Source organism: Perca flavescens, chromosome 8 (genome assembly GCF_004354835.1).
Source record: "Perca flavescens isolate YP-PL-M2 chromosome 8, PFLA_1.0, whole genome shotgun sequence".
Lineage (NCBI taxonomy): Eukaryota > Metazoa > Chordata > Actinopteri > Perciformes > Percidae > Perca > Perca flavescens.
The window spans coordinates 8,517,040-8,537,886 of record NC_041338.1 but is presented as its reverse complement, the minus strand read 5'-3'; the positions used below and the strand labels follow the sequence as shown (position 1 = coordinate 8,537,886).

General features: G+C 41.0%; 1 protein-coding gene across 1 annotated transcript in view; it reads right to left on the bottom strand.

Moving 5' to 3' along the window:
- Positions 1-6,683: 6,683 nt before the first annotated feature.
- Positions 6,684-20,847, bottom strand: part of fa2h (fatty acid 2-hydroxylase) — a 49,241-nt gene continuing 35,077 nt past the window's right edge. The window contains exons 3-7 of the mRNA XM_028585396.1: positions 10,310-10,452; positions 9,120-9,220; positions 8,736-8,908; positions 7,830-8,082; positions 6,684-6,979 (exon numbers count right to left, since the gene is read on the bottom strand). Of these exons, the coding sequence (XP_028441197.1) occupies positions 6,912-6,979; positions 7,830-8,082; positions 8,736-8,908; positions 9,120-9,220; positions 10,310-10,452 (738 nt within the window). The 3' untranslated portion in view covers positions 6,684-6,911. The remainder of the gene's footprint in view (positions 6,980-7,829; positions 8,083-8,735; positions 8,909-9,119; positions 9,221-10,309; positions 10,453-20,847) is intronic.

Genomic DNA, 20,847 nt, shown 5'->3' with positions numbered 1-20,847 from the left:
AAAACGAAATAATGCCATACAACATTATGCTTTCTAATCATTGCTAATATATTTTATTCCTATTTAATTTACTGTTTATCATGTGTTAAAAAAGATATTCAAGTCTGAAAGTCTGAAAAGACTGAGAAGGGAAAATCACACTTTGTATGAGCTGCCTTAAACTCATAGACATGCACCGTGTCATTTGGTTGGTAACAAGACCTTTGTTTTTATTAAGGGTGTCACAGCAAATATGATACTATAGCAACGCTAGCAGTTCTGTGAGGCTGTACTAAGGACAGCATTGCTTTGAGGTTAATGCTAACAGCAGCATGCTAACATGCTCACAATGACAATGACATGCTAATATTTAGCAGGTAATTAACCATGTTACCATCTTAGGTTAGCATGCTAGCTTTTTCTAATTAGCACCAAACACAAACTTTAACTGAGGCTGACAGGAATGTCATTAGTTTTGCAAAGATGACTTCATAAACAAAAGCATTGGACAAAGACCACTGTTGACCTGGTAGCATCACCAGTCATATCTGTACCAAATTTCATGGCAGTCCATGGGGTTGTCGACATTTCACTAAAAAAGATGGCAGTGGTGCAACATTAACGATGCAAACCGTAAAAGGGACATTTAGAATAGATAAAAATTAGTTAACTATGACATTAATGCGATTAATTGCGTTTAAATATTTTAATCGTTTGACAGCAGTAGTTGAAATATATAACAGCTGTTATGTCAGCTGTAGCCTGCTTATCCCAGTGTTTAGTTTGAGTTGACGTTATTTTAGAGTGAATCAAGCTGTCAGCTAGTGGTTAGCCGAATTAGCTGTTAGCTAAACTAACGTTAGCTTCTCGGTGGAGGCTAATGGCAAAAGCGTGGAACAGTGATTCGTGCAGTGTCGTAAATCCTCGTAAAACAGGATTATCATTTTGCGCATGCACATGACGGATCGTGCAGGCAGCTCCCCCTCCTTACCAGCATGCGTTCCATCAATCAGAGGCATCACTGTGGGATTGTTCAGTATTGTAGGTAATGGAGTACTTATCCAAGACATCACGAATAAAAGACATTTATCTCAAAACAAGGTTGGTGCCCCATGAACTGTTGGCCTCTATGTGAGCATATACAATCGCTAAGTCATGTCGTAGCTGGCTTTAAGTCTACCATCGACAGTTACGATTTATGGCTTATACTCCAATTGTCAATGGAGAAATTGCATTGTATTTTTACTTTCGGAACCCGCTGTGTTGAGCTCTATAGGCTCTGTAAAGTTCAGCTAACGCATTGGTAGCATTAGCGTTTGGTGGGATGTAAACACTGAGTATCAACACAGCCCATGAATTTGCATGGAAATGTAGAATGGTCGGCATTTAACAGTCACAAACTCTACCAGCAGTTAGCAGTAGTTGGATAAAAGCATCCCATTTCTGCACCAGTCGGTGTCCGTGATAACACAGCCCACCTCCCTGAGTCTTACCCGACAGAGCAGCATCTGCTCGGAAGGCTAGCAGGCCTGGTAGCTGGATAGTGGTACACTGTTGTTCAGCCATGTTTCCACAAAAACAAAACACAGCAGTCTCTGAACTTGCGTTGGGAGTTTCATTGAAGTTGGATGTAGTCCATTTTGTTGTCTAATGAGCGGACACTTGCAAGCAGGATGGACGGGACAGGTGGCAGGCTAGCATTAGCTTTCCACCCAGCTCGAACTCCTGCCCTCGTCCAGCTTTTCCGCTTTCACGCACACCGCTTTCGATGTCCCCTTATCCGGCTAGCGGCATCGAGCGTAGCAGGCGAAGCGTGTTGAGTATTCCGTTTGAAATAAAGCTTCCTGCGTATTCTCCGATCTGTACCAATGTATGCCGGCGGTACACGTGCGGAAGTTTGAATGCACATAATTGTTGTAATCTAGCCGGCTGTAGTCCATAGCCTCTGGGCAAAAATGCCTCCGATGATGCTAAATGAAGATTTTTGCGTCATCAGAGGCTTTTTTCTATACCCACAATACAGAGAAATCTAGTCTCAAGGGGACATGAGAGAGGGAAGCACAGTCATTCGAAAATACTACCGGGTTTCTACTGATACAAAGCTTGATGCTAATAGGTGAAGTATCCCTTATGCTCTTGCGCAATCGTTTCACTTAATGTTTATGAAGAAAACATGAAGTATTTATGTGACTTTCGTCTTCAAATTGTATCTCAGAGTGGTGGATACCACTAGTTGATACTTTGATTTTGGCAAGGTGTCTACAATCACAAATTGTTGTAATCATATAAATACTGTGGTGACCCCTGTGCGTAATGCTGCATGATGGCACTGCTGGCACTGCAGGAGGATTATGCTAATGGGAGAATCGGGAGAGAAAGAGACTTCAGGGACCATGACAATGACTGGCTAATATGCCGATTTAAATTCCCTAAAGTTGTGCTCTTGGATCATTGTACTGAATTGGGTCCAGTAGAGAGGGCAACGCACCGTAACCGGTCCATCCTGGTCCAAATACAGGTCCTCGCTTCCAGCGGTAAATAGCAGACAGCTAAGTGTTTGGTATAAATGTTATATATAATCTTCAACTTTATCACTGAGGCTTGTTTGCATATATGGTTCTGTTAAATGTTATCATAAAGGTCTGGCATATCGAATCTGTCCCAGAGTGCCGTAATGCCTGCCGTTTTGGACGGTATTATTAATATAGGTAGTCTATAGATCAGGTTATTAGAATTCAATTTGCAGAAATTCGCAAGCGTCTGAGAATTTTCTACTGCTTTTTCCCCACCAGTCGTCATGATTCGGAGTAACAAAAGAACAACTGCATACCAGGGTCGTTAACATACTCAGCCAGCATTCATGAGGTGCTTTGCACTGACTTTTTGTGGTTATAAATGGGTGTGTACAAGGCGAGATAAGCACAATTGTGGGTAATCTGTGATTTATAAATATATAATTATATTGCTTACAGATGTGCGTACGCAAGGTTTTATAAATCTGAATGTTTTTTTGGGGTACGCCATTTTGGGCTTTTGGGCGTACGTAGCCTACAGTCGTACACTTTTAGTAAGCACAGTTTTATAAATGAGACCCCAGGAGTTTTGACCGGACCTCGCTAAGCCCCCGAGGTGGAAATCAGCCAAACCCACACTACGGCTTCACACCACTGACTATAGAAACACACACCATTTTCCAGGTAGAGGAGTCTTACATACCCTGTGTATAGATCTGTGTGTGTAAATGTAGAGATGTGCATAGGGTAGGGTATCTCGAGGTGGAGTGAGGCGGAGTGAGGCAGGTGACGTCGGAGGCTCGAAACCTCGGCATCAAACTGGCTGTCAAATTAGAAAGAGGCTTGACTCACCTCCGCCCCCCTTCCTCCCCTTCTCGCTTAGCCTACTTCTTAGGATAGAATGAAGACAGATTCAGGAACTGCATGGCCTATTTCTCGCTTAAAATGTTTTCAGAAACACGTTTCAGTGAACTATTTTAGTACAATATGAGATCGTATTCTGAACGAGCCACCATGACAGTCTGGCTTTGAATTTCCGGAGAAAACAAACCCATGTGACGGGTTCATCCAATCAGTTGCCGGTTTTCATTTATTGGGCAACAATACAGAGTAGCGCCACCTGCTGCTATGGAGACGTATTACGTTTCTCAAGTCGGTGTTGCCTCAGTGTGTTCCGAGGCAGTTTTTTGGACCTCGGGGACCCGACTGATCATTCCGACTGGCTTTTCTGTCGACGGTCGGCCATCTGGTTGATGTGTCTCGGCTATCAGGTCGGCCAAAATAGGCCGACAGCCGACAGCCCCTCCGACGGCACGGAACACACTGAACAGACTCGAGTCACCGACCACGCCAGACTGTCCACCGGCCAATTATCGGGTTAGTGTGTCAGCGCCCTTCATAAACGTGCTGTTGCCGACAGGGCAGGCCTCGGTTTTGACTCTTTTTAAAGTGGCCCGACCGGTTCTCCCTGCCACTATACCAGAAGTTATTACAAGAAATTATCAACTTTTTTCAGAGGGTCCCCATAACACATATCAATGTCAAAGTGTTAGTGTGCTCCAAACTTTTTAACACTTCATTACTGAGTGTTAGATAAGACCCATATACATTACAATACTGCACAAAGTGCAACTTAAGTAGTTGTACATTTTTATTCCCAACTTTCCTTTGTATTTTTCATCTTTATTTTTTTTGAATAATGTTTTTGTATACATACCTATTTATTAGTTCTTGTATATTCAGTATGTGTGCCTGATATTTTGCTGCTGTAGCACTGAAATTTCCCAATTTGGAAAATTCCAATAAAGAGTGCCCCTATAAATGTAATAAACAGCCATCAAACAAAAAGTACAAGACAGACGAACATCAGAATTATACATATACTTTTTATTATTTACAAATAGGCGTGCATTTGCATAGACATTTAAAATTCCAAAATAAAATGTATTAAACATACAGTAAACAGATTTAGGAAATTTTATGCTGCATAATTTAGCAACAGGAAAAGTTCACCAGTCAGAATCAAGGCTTACAAGCTGTCGTCCTTTATCTGTATCATAAATATACCTTAATAAGATATGTAATTTTTTTTTCCAACAGGTGGAATAATTTCACTTTGCCAAGGAGCCGACACAATCAGTATGCATTATTACACTAATCATTATTATGGTGTTCACTATCTTCACCATCACCAAACATTTTTTTTTGGTTCTTTGTGAAGCAATGGCTTTGTGGTATGTAGTCATTATATTAAAGTCTGAATTATTTTTTTTCATGATGCCTTCATATGAACTGGACAGTGTGCAGCGTAAGACAGACAGTGTTATGGTTTTATATAAACCATGTGTGCTGCAGACAACATTTTGACATTTTGGTGCAGTTATAGCTCAAGCCTGCAAGCCCTGGTGAAACCTGTTCAACTGGTTTTTATCAGTTGGTGACTCAGCCCTCTTAAGGTTTACCTGAAGCAGCACTGAATATTAAGAAAAAAAGATTTGGAAATAGAATCATTTTAGTGCATTATTATTTTAATATTCTTAGAAAATTGTTATTAAAATGGTCTTGCATGTTATTTCACATATGTAAGAACGTACTGTATGTACATATATATTATATAGCAGGGTCTTTCTTCAAATTAGAAAAGGGGATATAAAAAAAAGATTTTCTGCAGTTGTAGTATATTTATTTAATTAAGTTTGTTCTGCTGTAGTTATCAGTGTTGTTGTCGAGTGTTTAGAAGAGACATTTTGAGGATCCGCCAGTCACTATCAAGACCTGCTGCTGTCCAGTCAGATGGCTGATCCATCGTCAATCTGTGGGGATCTGCAGGGCCACTAAAAACAGTGGCTTTAAATTGGATGGAGTGGAACCTGAAGGGGGGTTTGGAGAAAATAAACCCACTCTTGTCACCTAGCGGACCCTGTGACCTTTGACCCCAAGATCCCCACAGCAGGAAGTCTGACAGGCTGGCCTCATGCCTTTACTCTGTCCCTCTGAAACACTCTACATCCACCCACCTTTATATCTACATGCATTTTCATAATGTCTAACCAATAAGAAAATATCTGCTCTCTCTGACAACTTAAAGCTGGTGCAAAAAGAATCTCCTCTTCTGTACAAAGCATCTTACAAAATATTTTTTTAATATTTTTATCTTTGTTGTATCATTAATGATGAAAAGAAAAGAAAATGGAGGAAATATTACAAAAGACTCGCAAAAATATATCTCCACATTTCAGGCTCTGTTTCACATGACATCAAGAGTACATTGCATTAATGCCCTACAGTATAGTTTCACTTCTGCAGCTTTGCTGATAATAAATGATATCTAAATTGCCAAATAAATCGCAGCACGTTCAACTATCTGAAAGCAAATGTTATCGGTTCACAGCGGTTTAAAAAACTACAGTGAGGCCAATCATGGTGGAGGGAACTTCTGTTGACTGTTACAAACCTGCAATGCAACAGAGTGTAGCAGCGTGTCTGGGTAGCTTAGTGAGCGACGGCAAAAAGAGATGCAGTGATGAACAATCTTCAAGCTGCAGTTAGTGCGGAGGAAGGAAGAAGATGTTTCTTTCCTGAGTTGGTTCACCAGTTTGGGGGCTCTCTCTTGCTCAGTCTCTACATACACTCTCTCACACACACTTTCTGTCTCTCCGTCCCATCCGATTCCTTATCCATCTTCCACATTCACCTACTATCTTTCACTTCTTTTACCCTCTGTCCTCTGAAGGGAGCTACGACAGTGTGTGTGTGTGTGTGTGTATATTTCCATTGGTAATGTGGGTGTACATTTATTTGTCTTATGCTGATGGCATTCTTAGGAACCAGTGAAGGAGCATGTATTTTGAGTATTTTTTGAGTTTCTTCAGTGTGAATAGTTTTGAATGTGCTCTGCAGTATTCTACAGCGATTGAGGAATCATCTAATTCCTTCAAATTCAATTTAACCACAACAATCAAAATACAAAAATGACACATCCTAGCTGTACATTATGATGTTGTGAATGGCTTTCAGGTGATGCTTTGGCTGGTGAGGTCAGTGCAGTGAGGAGCACCGCAGTAGTAAATGTTGGTTTGGTTGTAAAGAATGGCACAGAAAGGCCTTACAACTGTGCATGAATGATCACAGTGCGGATACAGTACAGACTGGTCCACAAATACACAAAAAGCTGTGTTGCTGGCTGGAATAAAAAAGCAGGATGATATGTGAGATATAGATATATATATATATATATATATATAGATGGATTGGTTTCAGTGGCCAAGGAGTCCGCAGAAGAAGAAGAGACTCCTCCTTTGTTGTGAAAGCTATGGCTGCAGAGATTGAATTAACTGTGTGTTCCCACTTATATGATGTGGGCTGGTTGCTCAGGAGGGTTGATAAGTCCTATGGCCCTACAGGAGAGCCATTTCTGCGTTAGAATTTCTCATCGGGGATGACTGTGTTGAAGGGGTGGTCCCAGAACTTGGTGGTGATTCCAAAACCTGGAGAGAGAAAAAGAGATGACATTAGATTGATCAAACACAAACAGAAGCAAGGCGAATCAAACTTAATTAGCACATAGAATCTTCCTTGGTCCAATGCCTATATGTGTTTAGGTGTAGTCATGGACTCAGACCTGAATTTCAATAGCCACATTAGGACAATTACGAAGTCGGCCTATTATCACCTTAAGAATATATCAGGGGTTAAAGGACTTATGTCTCAGCCAGATTAAAAATACTTGTCCTTGCTTTGATCTTCAGTAGACTAGACTACTTTAACTGTGTCTCCCTAAAAAAATCAATTCGACAGCTGCATCTGATTCAGAACTCTGCTGCTTGAGTCCTCAGTAAGACCAAGAAAGTGGATCACTCAAGTTCTGAGGTCTTTACAATGGCTTCCTGTCTCTCAAAGAATTGATTTCAAAATACTACTGTTGGTTTATGAAGCACTGAATGGACCTCTCAGGTCGTCTGGGATCAGTCTGCTTTCTGTCCCCAGAGTCAAAACCAAACACGGAGAAGCAGCATCCAGTTTTTATGCACCACAAATCTGGAAACTCCCATAAAAATGCAGGTCCGCTGCAACTCTCAGTCCTATAAATCACGACCGAAGACTTCTTTTTTTTTTTTACTTGTTCCTTTCTTACAATGCAACTTTTTTTTCATGTATTTTATAGTCTTTATTGTATTTTAGCTGGTTTCATATTCTCCTTTAATTGTTTGTAACTGCTCTTGAATGTTTTATGCAAAGTACTTTCAATTGCCTTGTTGCTGAAATGTGCTTTACAAATAAAACTGCCCTGCCTTGCCTATACTGTATGTCCAGCAAATTCAGGGTCCCAGAGCTCACCTGCTCTCTGGTGCTCAAAGTGGTGTTTGACGTGGTAGGCCTTCAGTTTGTACATATACGAGCCTCTCTTTGGCGAGCCGTAGTGAAGGTAGTAGTGGATCATATCATACACCACGTAGCCACACAGTCCTCCGACAAACACCGATGTCCCGAGGATGACTGGCAGCGTGCTGCAGAGGAACAGATATAAACTTCCCACCATTAAGGAGGCCAAGCCAGGTGGGAAGACCAGCCGAGAGCCGTCAAACGGAGACTGTGGAGACAGACATCATACAGGGAGACATTTTACTTACATCTTTATAAATACTATTTAAGTAGTTGTACATTTTTATTTCCAAATTGTATATACATTTGTACATTCTTCCCTTTGTAGTTTTTTATCTTTATTTTTTGAATATTTGTTCTTGTATTCTATCCTATTTATTATTTCTTGTAATTCTGTATGTGTGCTGTGTGTCTGATATTTTGCTGCTGTAGCACTTAAAATTTCCCAATTTTGGATCAATTAAGTCTATTTAATCTAATCTAATGATACTGAGAAGCAACAGAGAAATTACCATAAAAATGAATTATTTAACACAAGTTGACCGTACTGTATCTACCTTTCGGGGTTTCAAAAGCACAAAAAGAATTTGTTTGTTTTTGTTTGTTTTAAGAGAATCATAGTCATTGATGTTAATTCTACATAGTGATAATCCTCCATTTGCATTCAGAAAACAGAAGTCAATGTGAAATTGAAACTATGGGGAATAGGAAGACAGTTGTTTATTACCAGCAATATAACGCTATTCATTAACGGTGTCATAAAGTACGCATAATAAACAAATACAAGTTAATGATTGAACCAGTTTTAGGAAAGCGAGACCTGCCCTGTCCCTCAGCCTCAGTGGCGTTGTGTGTTTGTACCTTGTGGTGCTGTCCATGCAGGAGGAAGTGCAGAGTGATGAGGTAGTAGTTATGAGCTGGGGGTTTCATGTGAAAGACAAAGCGATGGATGCAGTACTCGATCAATGACCACAAGAACCAGCCCAACAAAAAGAGCAGTGGGAAAATGTGCACATGGATCGGGATAGAGAAGTCTGGGAAAACACACACACACACACAAATATTGACATAGATGTATACACACATTAACTGGGCATGAAAATGATGACAACAAACATGTTGTATTGTATGGTTGTGAGCGTACAAAACTGAGAATGTGGATATGTCTGGTGCTAATGTCTTCATAATGTCAGCATGCATTGTAATATGGCTGTGTGTGAGGGCAGGCACGTGTGTGTGTAATACCTGAAGTGAGTTCTAGCCTGGTGGTGCCCTTAGCTAGGGTGGTGTAGCAGTGCCAACTGAAATAAAACACAACAGGAAGCCACACCACTGGCACCCAGTACCTGTAGCAAGAGAGCATATAGCAATACGGTCATAATCTTAATCTTTTTTGAAGAAAAAATTTCCTTTCTGTCATGTTTGTTTTACATTTGCTACACTATCATATCATCTTGAGGGTTATGCAGCCTAATGGCCAGGAGAGCAGGGATCTTAGACAAGCTGAAAAAGCTGAAGAAGGTAAAGTGAAAAACAAATGTTCTGTGTTCCTGTAATAGGGACTCTGAAGCTGCCCTTGAAACCACCAGCTGCTCCAGTGTAACTGCTTGTTGAACTTGACAGCTGTGGGACTGTGGTGAATTGTATGAAAGTGAATGAGGGTGGAACAGATCTTAAGCCATCAGTGTTAAAATAGGCTTAGGAGTCACTGACAATAACTGTTTGAATGTTAGTACAGTGGTTCCCAAACTTGTTTTGTCTGATGCACCCCCACAGCCCATTCAGATGGGCTCAAGTAGCTCTACACTGAGACCCCACTTCATATCCCAAATGTGTTTATTTAATTGATATGTAAACGAACACTGTTAATAATATATGATCAGTACAATACCACTGGTTGGGCATTAGTCAACAGATACAATACCAGAGTCAACAAGTCTCCTGCTGCAGCAACACTTCAATTGCAGAAATCGGTTTACATCAAACTTATATTGGCATCTGAGAATTTCACACATTCATATGTGGAAACCTCAGGAATGGAACAAGATGTAAAACCAAGCCAAGTTTTGTTTGACTGAATGCATATTTCATAAAAATCATATTGACCGTACACACTCACACACACACGCACACACACACAGGAGGTGGGCTATGGAGAGAAACATACATACATACAAGCATGTGCACATCTACTGTATGTATTTTGAGTGTTGTGGTTACATTTAATTTGAAGGAATTAGAGGATTCCTCTATAGCTGTAGAACACTGTAGAGCACATTCAAAATTCTTCACAATGAAGAAACTCAAACTCTTTCACTGGTTCCTAAGAACACAAATGAATTTACATATAGTACCAATGGAAATACGCACGCACGCACGCACGCACGCACGCACGCACGCACGCACGTGGTGTCTATATACAGAGAGTCTATTACCATGAAGTCTTGGTGCCGGCCTCCAGGAAGGGGTTTCCAAACAGTCTGATTGGTCTGTCGACTGGCTGGTGAACCCATGCATCATATTTCTCTCTAAGGTGGCCCACCTGCCATGCCAGGGGCTTCCGCCAGTCCACCAAATCCTGTAGAGATAAACACCAATGAGAAATAATCATATACAGGTAAATGTGACTGTGCTGGAGAAAGCACACAGAACAGTGTTATACCAGAAACCTTGCTGCATCCACCAGGTGGTAGCAGAGAGTTCAAAACTGATGAACCGCTCTAAGACTTGTCAAACCAGGGGTGACTGCTTGTATGTTTGATTGTGTTGTGTTTGTGAGAGTAGAATTGAAAATTCTGAGTCCAAACACCAGAGAGTGAGCTACTTTTGTAGGCTAATGCTTTACAACCACACATGAGACACACAGCTCTGGTGTGGATGATAGTACAGTCAAGTTTCACACTCATCTGTGGCCAGTTTTGTAATATCCATAGGATAGATGAGTACATTAAAAGCATGACCAGAGTATAATAGATCACATAAAATTAAAGCAGACAGTTGAAATGTTATTCTTAATTTCAACTGTATTACTTCAGAAGCATTATATGATCCCAACTCATGCACTTCTAAATGTTTATTGTGTATTATTCGGGAAATGATTATTATTGCCAAGGTGCCGGTGGCTCCCTTATGAAACCCCTCTGAGGACATTTGTGTCAGGCACGGACTGACACAGGGACCAGAGGTTGATTGCCTAGGCGGATTAAAAGTAGTTACAGGTTACAGCCTAGATGATAACGTGTTTATGGCACTTTTGCTGGCAATGACTGGTCAGCTACCGGTTATATAACTGTAGTGTTTATCAACATCAGAGCATTGCACCCATCTCTGTCCTTTAATTCCCCTGTTCACTCAGGACAAAATACGTGAAATAAACTTAATTAGTATTTTTCTTAATTCATATTTAGCACAAAAGTTCTACGACAAAAAAACTACTTTGTCAAATTTTGCACAGCAGCTACATAATGCAGACCTCAGTGAACGTGTGGTGTATAAAGTATGTATCTGTCTGTTTTGGATTTGTATTTATTATAAATAAAGATGATGAGAATTTGAGACTCTACTACCTGTAGGTGTTGTATAGTGTTATATAAAAGGCTGGCCCCTGAACTTAAAGGACAATTCCGGCGCAAAATGAACCTAGGGGTTAATAACATACTGTATGTGTACCGAGTTGAACGTTATCTGGGATCTGTTTAGCATAATGAGGGTCCCTACATGACATACAAGTAGACAGTAGCGTTCATGTTTACATGCAGGCACCATCTTGGAAAACAGTCACGAGCAGCCGAACGACGAACGCCATCCAACCAGTAACCAGTAACATAGTTCAAACACATTGTTCGTGATTCGACTGCTCATGACTGTTTTCCAAGATGGCGCCCTCATGTAAACATGAACGCTACTGTCTTTAGAATATATCTTTTTTGTCTGTACACTTACAAAGTTCTTAACGCTTTGGTTTACATGAAGGGACCCTCATTATGCTACCGTTGAAGTGTGGTGCTATTTTGAGCCTTGTTAGTGGTATAAAATAGCGATTTACCATCTGCCCCGAAAGCTAGCGTTAGCAGCTAACCACCGGTTTGCGGTAGCTTGTTCAAAGCTAGAGACACATTTGATTAGCATGAAAATCCCAGAGAACGTTCAACTCGGTACACATATGTTATTTACCCCTAGGTTCATTTTGCACCAGAATTGTCCTTTAAGGAGAACTCGGGGCAATTTTTACGTTAATCTTGATTGCTATATGTATAAGAGTACTGTCGATAGCAAAAAAAACAAATTGGTGCTAGCAACACGGAGCTGCTGCAGCTAATGCCGAGAGCTCCCACTCAGCTAAAACGGCAGTTATGGGGGCATAAGATAAAGAGTGCCTTTGTGCCTCTTAACAGACACAAAATCCAATTAAAATGTCTGTGCAACATGAACTGGGACCTTACATGACAACAAGATGCATTTAGCAACTTAGCCATTGTTTGAATTCACCTAGCCTCTTAGCTGCTAGCTGCCGTTGGGATTAGTGAGTGTGTTCAGCCAGGCTCCAGTAATAATCATCATGCAGCAGTTCCATGTGTATTTGTAGCATATATATATATCCATTTTGTGTGCTGTCGTTGGTGAATATGAGTCTCTGCAGTGGCAAATTGTGTGGTAGTTTCCTTAGCCAGGCTAGCAGCCCCGACCGGCATCCTTCTACTTCCTCCCTGCCTGCCGAGGCTGACAACAATCCAACAAGCGCCCGCTGGTCTGGTGGAGGTCTTCCAGAAGACCGTTCAAGCCTTCGCGGTGAAAAATTGTATTTTATTTCACCCTCACAAATAGGTAATTGAGCACTGTAGTGGTTATGACCATATTAGTGACTATGTAACTACATGGAAACGGACCAAATTATGTTTATGCTCTGTACAGTAAAATAGTGTTTTAGACTGCTAGCTGTAGTCTCGCGCTGAAGTCCCGTGGGAATTCAGTTGTAGCGTGAAAAAGGTAAATAGCAGTGTGCAACTAGCCACAACTGCAGAATATCATGGTCACGGAAAGGAAGACGATGAAAGTTTAGGTTCTTGTATTTTCTCATTCTGTTGCCACAATTCGGAAAGGCACAAACGCAAACCATTTCTTTTCCACAGTAAATCAACCCTTGTTTTTCAAACTCTAAGCTTCTTCCCTTGTGAACACCTCCGATCGTCACTTTTCACACACTACGCTCCTCCAACCTGCACACTGCTATTTACCTTTTTCACACTACAACTGAATTCCCACGGGACTTCAGTGCGAGACAACAGCTAGCAGTCTAAAACACTATTTTACTGTACAGGGCATAAACATAATTTGGTCTGTTTCCATGTAGTTACATAGTTACTAATATGGTCATAACCACTACAGTGCTCAATTACCTATTTGTGAGGGTGAAATAAAATACAATTTTTCGCTGCTGGCAAAACAAGACACTCACATTACAAACCATACATGGATATAATGTAATTTATACGTTAGCTCAATAATTATTCTATTAGTAATTATAAATTAATTTACACTGTTAACTATGTTGAAGAAAACATGTTGGAAAATATGTATGAAACATGAGGTTATATTAATCACTATCAGACTGGCAACCACTTCCAGTCAATAATAATAAGTCTAGAAGGGGGGCACAGGGTGGATGATTAAATGTGACTGTATTATCAGTAACGTTATCCCAGGGTCATCAAACAGTCTATTGTTATCCCATGTTCCTTAAAGACTAGAATGTCTTAGCATGTTAAATGAATAAACAGTTCTGTTACAGTTTTGACTGTAGCAGCGAGGTTAGTGGCATTAACACCGGCTCCATCTGTCTATTCGGCAGTACATAAAACTGAAGATCTTATTAGAGGCGCAGAACGCCACACAGCAACTTTACCGCTAACAAGGTCTACACTTCACTTCATTCTAATGGTTTGTTTTCCCCCACGGCATAAACCGAAATGATGTTTTAGTGGGCGTTCCCATGCCGTCCAAGTCTATCCAAAATGTCTATTGTATTCGGATCTGCCACCCCACTTAAAAAATCCTGAAATCGCCCCTGTCGCCAGTTTGCCTCTGGACTGTGTCAACAATACAATGTAAAAAAACAAGGTTTAACTGAACAAGGTGGCTACTTCTTTTTTTTTCATTAGTGAAATAATGTGACATAAAGAAAGATGTGTGACATATATACATAGAAGTTAACTACATATAGACAATGCAACTACTAGTTGGTGTTTTAAAGAAAACCAACCTGGATACATCACTCCCGGAAAATTATAGGCCCTTTTCGAAAATGCCTTTTATCTCCAAAATTTTAGAAAAAGTTGTTGCTAAACAGCTCACTGCTGTCCTGAATGCACACAACATTTTAGATAAATTTCAATCTGGTTTCCGTCAGAAACACTCGACACTTGGTGTATCTTGGTCCCTATTCCTCAGAAACTGCGGTCCTTTCCTGTGGGGTACCGCAGGGTTCTGTGTTAGGTCCGCTTTTATTTGCATTGTACATGTCCCCCCTGGGACATATAATTAGCCAAGTTGGAGATATTTCTTATCACTTATATGCAGATGACATCCAGCCGTATGTCTCTTTTGAGCCAGAAGACACTGACAAAGTGTTGAAATTGCTTAGATGTTTCGTAAATCGTCCCAGGACCGTTTACAACTAGTCCAGAATTCTGCTGCAAGGCTGCTAACCAGGTCTAGCAGGATGTCGCACATCACTCCGATTTTATACTCATTACATTGGCTTCCGATTAACTTCAGGATCAAATTTAAAGTTTTGGTTCTGACTTATAAAGCTTTGCATGATCAGGCTCCGGCGTATATCTTGGACCTGCTCCATTCATACACTACTTATAGGCCCCTCAGGTCTTCTAACCAGGGATTACTGGTTGTCCGACGCACCCGTTTAAAGACTAGAGGTGACCGTTCCTTTGAAGCGGTGGCTCCAAACCTGTGGAATGCTCTGCCTACTGTCTTACGTTCTGCAGTCTCTGTTGAAGCTTTTAAAAAGGAGCTGAAGACGCACTTATTTAAATTTGCTTTTGATTCTTGTATGTAAAATGTTGTCTTTTAATGACTGTTTTTAGTCTTTTTAGTTGTATAACTTACTATGTTTTGTACAAATTTTTATCATGTGAAGCACTTTGTGACTCTGTCTGTGAAAGGTGCTATATCAAATAAACTTATTATTATTATTATTGGTGTGAGTTATTGTCTTGACATCACGTCAGTTATGTATTTTCTTTTTTTTTTGTAATGCACTGTAAAGCACTTTGTGGCTTATAGTGTTCTGTAGCTTCGTTTTTGTCTTGTCTTTTTTAAATTACCAGGTGGTATAGCACACAAGAAGTGTGGTGACATTCCCAGCACTGCAGCCAGATCACAACGAATGCCTCATGTATTTGACACATGGGCTTGGTTATTGAAATCAAATTGCACTAAAGCTCAGTAATGGGAGTGCCCAAAGCACATTATGTATTTTATAGCTCCACCAAATCACTCAAACTGGTAGTACAAGGATTTAATCATTAATTTTACTGCAACAGCTGACCAATTTCTGTAATGACAGAAACACTGTGAAGTCATTAAGGAACGCCCAGTCAGGGTTTTGTTTACGATGTGAACAATCAAGAGAGGTGCATTTTATTCAATAGACTGATGCCTGGCAACATGGTTGAATCTATCAACACAATGTGCTGTGCAAGGACCTGAGCCCTGTTTCAGAAACCAGGTTTGAAGGAGACATATTATGCTTTTCCATACTTTCTGTGATCTATAATGTTACAATGTCGGCTGTTCATATGAAACGTGGGCAAAGCTTCAAACAATAAAGTAAATGTATTTAAAAGAAATCCCTGTGAGCCCAAACCTCAGATTTTCCACTGTTCTGAACGCTCTGGTTTCAACTGATTTTTCTATTAGAGCTGCACAATTTGAAGAAAAAGTCATATAGCGATTGCAATTTACAATACTGCGATTGCAAAAAAATAAATACATTAACAAAAAATATGCAATACTTTTTTTTCAAATATTTTTTTTTTTGCTTTGCTCAACAGGCTGAATGAAATAAACAGAATAAGAAAAATACAAATTCAATATAAACAATGACATTAAGGATGGGTGTCATATAATAACTAGTAATTAGGTTACAAAATATAATTTGTACAACCTCCTCTTAAGGTCTGCATGCTCTGAACCCCTCTACATTGATACTCACGTGACCATACGCGACACATGCGCTACTACCTTAACCAACTGATTGGTCACATCTTTAGTGGACGTTGTTACGATGGTATTGCTTAATACATCCATAGGGTAGCGTTATTCAGAGGGCAGATTCCAGAATGTACTCTAATATACTATTAAACACAGAAGCATAAATCAGGCATTCGTGAGAGTGAGAACGGCAGGTGAGTGAGTGACGTCAATGCCTGAGTGGTGATCAACAGAGGTGAGGGACCGCCGGTGACCGGTTTCAGAGTTAGCGTAGTGGCTGCGTGAGGGAAAAACGAGAAGAAAAAGAGACAGCAAAGATGATGTTAAGTGAAATAACAGAACAACATGCTTCTTAAAGTGGCTATTTGTAACTTTCAGTTTGTGTTGATTCCAGCGGCCCCTTTGGACAAAAGTGGTAGTGTTTTTACCACACCTGCTGTCGTAAAGGTCTTTTCTTTTCAGAAACATTTAAAAGTTACATATACAGTGGGGGAAATAAGTATTTGACCCCTTGCTGATTTTGCAGGTTTGCCCACTTACAAAGAATGCAAAAATCTACAATTGTAATCATATGTACATTGTAACAGGGAAAGACAGAATCCCAAAGAAAATTCCAGAAAATCACATCATATGAATTTATTAAAATTGATAACCATCTGATGAGGAAAAACAAGTATTTGACCCCCTGGACAAACAGCAAGTATTCTGGCTCCTACAAGCCAGTTAGTCTTTCTTTAAGACACAGCCCCAATCCGAACCAATTATCTACATCAAATACACCTGCCTCACCTCGTTACCTGTATAAAAGACACCTGTCAACACCCAAACAACCAGCATCCAACATCACCACCATGGGCAAGACCAAAGAGCTTTCTACGGACATCAGGGACAAGATTGTTGATCTGCACAAGGCTGGGATGGGCTACAAGAGAATCGGAAAGCAACTTGGAGAGAAAAGATCAACTGTCGGTGCAGTTATCAGGAAATGGAAGAAGCACCACACCACCGCCAACCTCCCTCGGTCTGGGCCTCCACACAAGATCTTGCCTCGTGGGGTGTCCCTGATCATGCGAACGGTGAGGAATCATCCCAAAACCACAAGGGGGGAACTGATAAATCAACGGAAGGCAGCTGGGACCACAGTTACAAAAGAAACGGTTGGTAACACACTACGCCGTCATGGATTGAAATCCTGCAGCGCACGCAAGGTCCCCCTGCTCAAGAAGAAACATGTACAGGCCCGCATGAAGTTCGCCATTCACCACCTGGACGACTCAGAAGAGGCCTGGAAGAAGGTGATGTGGTCAGATGAGACCAAAATAGAACTTTTTGGCCTCAACTCAACTCGTCGTGTTTGGAGGGCAAAGAACACCGAGTACAACCCAAAGAACACCATCCCCACCGTCAAGCATGGTGGTGGCAACATCATGCTTTGGGGGTGCTTTTCAGCCAAGGGGACGGGACAACTCCATCGTATTGACGGGAGGATGGACGGGGCCATGTATCGTGGAATTCTGGACCGACATCTCCTTCCCTCAGTGAGAGAGCTGAAGATGGGTCGAGAATGGGTGTTTCAGCACGACAACGACCCTAAGCACACCGCCAAAGCAACAAAAGAGTGGCTGAAGAAGAAGCACATCAAGGTTCTGGAGTGGCCTAGCCAGTCTCCAGACCTGAATCCGATTGAAAATCTTTGGAGGGAGCTTAAAATTCGAGTTGTCAGGCGACAACCTCGGAACCTCAATGATTTGGAGGCTGTCTGCAGGGAGGAGTGGGCCAACATCCCTGCCGAAATGTGCACAAACCTTGTCACCAACTATAAAAACCGTTTGACATCTGTGCTGGCCAATAATGGCTTTTCTACAAAATATTAACATGCTGTTTGTCCAGGGGGTCAAATACTTTTTTTTCCTCATCAGATGGTTATCAATTTTAATAAATTTGTATGATGTGATTTTCTGGAATTTTCTTTGGGATTCTGTCTTTCCCTGTTAGAATGTACATATGATTAAAATTGTAGATTTTTGCATTCTTTGTAAGTGGGCAAACCTGCAAAATCAGCAAGGGGTCAAATACTTATTTCCCCCACTGTAGTCACTTCAAAGCTTTAGTGGGTAACTTTTTTATATTAACGAACTTCCGATACATTCAAACCATTGCCAAATGAGTTGATACAAAGCTAATCAAGACTTTTAGCTCCACAAAACTCTATTTCTCAGTATGGCTATATTTAGAAAAGGTCATCCGGCGACTTTTGCACCCAGAAAATCAAGTAAAGATAATTACCTATTCTGAAGAGTTTTTTAAATCTGAAGAGTTTTTTTAATCCTCCGTGTCCTCCTTGGCTACAAACAACCGCGTGAAGAAGGGGTGGGGGTGGTGCGCTTTCACAGAAGGCTTGTGTCATGTGTATGCGCTGACAGTTTTGTTGTCATTACTTAGAATTCCTCATGGGGAAGACAGAAACTACGCACTATAGCTTTAAAGGACAACCATTATATAGCATTTTTTTAGAATGATGCTTGCATTTTGTGTTTGTACTAGAACATGTTTACATGCTTTAATGTTAAAAAAAAAGACACTTTATTTTCCATGCTGCCCATGGCTGCTGCACCTGTATTCACCCACTGTATGAGACGCTCTGTAGGAGCCCAGTCTGATTGGCCAGCATGCTTCCTCCGCTCCGTGTTTCACTAGCTAGCTAGTTGAAGCTGGAGCTACTACAACAGAGTGTATAGCAGGACGTTGTACTGTGAAAAATCACCAATTAAGGCTTCTAAACCAAATACAAACACAACCGGACATGTCCCAGCAGGAAAGTGACCGGAATCGGCCAAGATTACGGTCCCCGTTCGGGCTATGACCATCGCGAGGGATGTAGAAGGTTTCGATCATCGCTCCACAGTACACCCCCCTGAAATTTGATAAAATACATGTTTTGCGCTACTTTTTAAAAGTTCCTGTCGACTTTTTGGGCTTCTAATAGTATTTCACGCACTATGATGGCTGAAGCTATCAAGTAGTTGACAAGCAAGACACCGTATTTCGCGGCGAGATGGTCGCCATACAGACTGATGTTTCAAAGTGTATGGACTATGTGGAGAAAAGTGAGACTTGTTTGGCGGAGCTAGACACCCGGCTTTCTGCGTCTGAGAAAAGGCTTACTGCATATCATGCCCGGCTGGAAGACAAAATAGCGGACATGGAGGACATGGAGATTGCGCAGAGCTGTGCGGAGCACCGGCGTGGAAATACAAGGGAACACCATCTGCTACAGCCCTGACTACAGCCCGCACACTTTTAAGCGCAGGCTGGCATTCTCAAACACTATGGACACTGCAGAGACTGGACTTTTGCACTTTTCTCCTATATCCTGCAAAACTTGAAGTAACCCGCGGAGGAGAGAGACAATTTTTCAACACCCCACAAGAGACTCTCCACCTGTTCAGGTAACTTGGCAGGCTGGCTTAATGCTTTGTACACTATGTGACTAACTTATACTGCCTGTGAGAATTTATTGAACGATTCTCGTCTTGTTTGGTTCTTTGATGAAAGCCAGCTGCATAATCGGACAGACTTTTTTTTTTACTTATCTTAAATTTTTCCATGATGAAAAGCTGGCCTATGACTTTTCTTTGCATTTGCTGACTGATTTGACAAAATGCCAACTGTAACTGTAATGTTATTGATCATTTGTCTTTTTTGTTGTCAATACTCATATATACCTATAACACACTTGTATATTTGTGTAGCTCTGGTTGGATTGGTCAATATAGTTAATATGTTATCATACAATTACTTAATAGAGAGGGGTGGGGGGGGGGGGGGCAAACTGCGCACGTTGGGGAATGTACACGCCGCTCGAGGATCACTGGTCCAACTTGGGGAAAATAAGACTCCCTGGGAGGAGTCGGGAATGGTCGGTGTTTTCATCACTTTTTGTTTTTGTGTTATGGGTTCATTTTCTTGTCCTCTCCTGTTCTTTGGAGACATGTGGGTGGATGGTGACTGGGGGTTTTGGGGTGGGATGGATCTCTCCTGGCATTTCAATTTTCTATTGTGGTCTGATTGCTGCATTGCACCTATATGTTATTACCCTGCTTCTGATTTTAAGGATACTACAAGACATGTTAATTATTGAGGGGCAACATGTGTAGTTTACATGTAATCAGTTGGAAAGTAAATGGTCTGAATGGCCAATTTAAGCGCACAGCCTGTCTAGATCTCTTGCGCAGACAACAAGTGGACGTTGCCTTTATATAGGAATCTCATTTAAGAACTGTAGACGTTCGTCGTTTTTCGAACAAGCACTACTACAGTATGTAGCAGCATATGCATCGCTAGACACCAAAACTAGGGGCTCATTAGTAGTACTGAAGTGTAATATCTCAATGAATATATTGGGACATTTTGGTAGCGAGGATGGTAGGATTTCCTTTATTAAGACTATTATAGCTGGGTGCAAATTCGCTTTTATTTCTGTCTATGGTCCATACTAGTATGAACCTGAGTTTTTCCCCAATTTAACTACAACCTTACTGCACTTCCAGGATATTTCGCTTGGTCTTGGTGCAGATATGACTTCCTCTGTAAATCTGACTTTGGATAAATCTTTTCACCGCTCCACGCCAGCTCAGTTACGTTCATCTAAAGATTTTCAGAACTTCCTGTCAGCACTTAGCTTAACAGATCTTTACCGCACTATTAATCCTACATCTAAACACTTTTTACTCGGCAAGGCATC